Source organism: Galeopterus variegatus, unplaced genomic scaffold (assembly GCF_000696425.1).
Source record: "Galeopterus variegatus unplaced genomic scaffold, G_variegatus-3.0.2 Scaffold1110, whole genome shotgun sequence".
Lineage (NCBI taxonomy): Eukaryota > Metazoa > Chordata > Mammalia > Dermoptera > Cynocephalidae > Galeopterus > Galeopterus variegatus.
In genome coordinates this window covers 57,069-58,000 of record NW_007727221.1, presented here as the reverse complement: position 1 = coordinate 58,000, position 932 = coordinate 57,069, and the positions used below count along the sequence as shown (strand labels likewise).

The following is a 932-nucleotide window of genomic DNA, read 5'->3' as shown; positions in this document are numbered from 1 at the left end:
TTCTGAGCTGGACCTTCTTTAAACAGCAGCCAGTACTCCAAATTTTGCTGCTATTAAAAGAAATAAAAATGTATCTGCTCATATCTTCCCTACATTCTTTGTGTGTTCTTTTAATGCAGGCTACCTGGTAATGGGAAGCCAGTGTGTGCATAGGAATTTTAACTATGGTCTTTCTAATACAATTCCTTAGTCTTTATGAACAATTCTCATTGTTTTTAAATTTTCATTTTAATAATAGAAAATGCAGGTTCTGTGAGAGGACAAAAGGATATAATTTGGAGATCTAAACTTTTAATCTTCATCACAAAACCAGAGTCTATTCTGCCTAAGGATAGAATAATTTACACTGAATCTTTGATCATGACCCATATTGTCACATTCTAATACTAAAGACAGTAATAATATTTTACAATCTCTTCCAAAAGCACATTTTATGGTGTACATCCTATATATGCCCCTACAATGAGTGAAGTTTGTTGTTGTTGTCAGTTAATTAGTCAATTGGTTAGTTAGTTACATACCTTGGGAGATGGCACTTTGGCTTTTATGCCTTTTTCTAATGCAAATTCAGAAAAAATGCTGAAAACAAAGATATTACTATCTGCCCCAGCAGTCACCAAGAAACGGTCATCAAAGCTAGTAGAGATGCATTTAATACAGCCATAGTTATTGTCATGCATATTGAAGTGCCAGTAGTCTACCAAACTGGTCAAGGAAGGATCATTCTGATCTAGGACATAGACTCGAATTGCTCCATTTCTCATTCCACAAAACATCATCATTTGGTTAATGCTATGAAACAAAAAGAAGTAAATTGTTCTTCATATTAATTTGAAATAATGTTTAATTTTAAATTAATTGACACGACTCAATTTTTAATAACAAAGGTGTTATGGAGTGAATTTTGCACCCCCAAAATTCATATGTTGAAG

At 32.9% G+C, this 932-nt stretch overlaps 1 protein-coding gene across 1 annotated transcript in view; it reads right to left on the bottom strand.

The window, feature by feature from the left end:
- CFAP44 (cilia and flagella associated protein 44) overlaps positions 1–932 on the bottom strand; it is a 139,754-nt gene that overhangs the window by 87,025 nt on the left and 51,797 nt on the right. Inside the window, exon 18 of the mRNA XM_008574819.1 lies at positions 522–792. Within this exon, the coding sequence (XP_008573041.1) occupies positions 522–792 (271 nt within the window). The remainder of the gene's footprint in view (positions 1–521; positions 793–932) is intronic.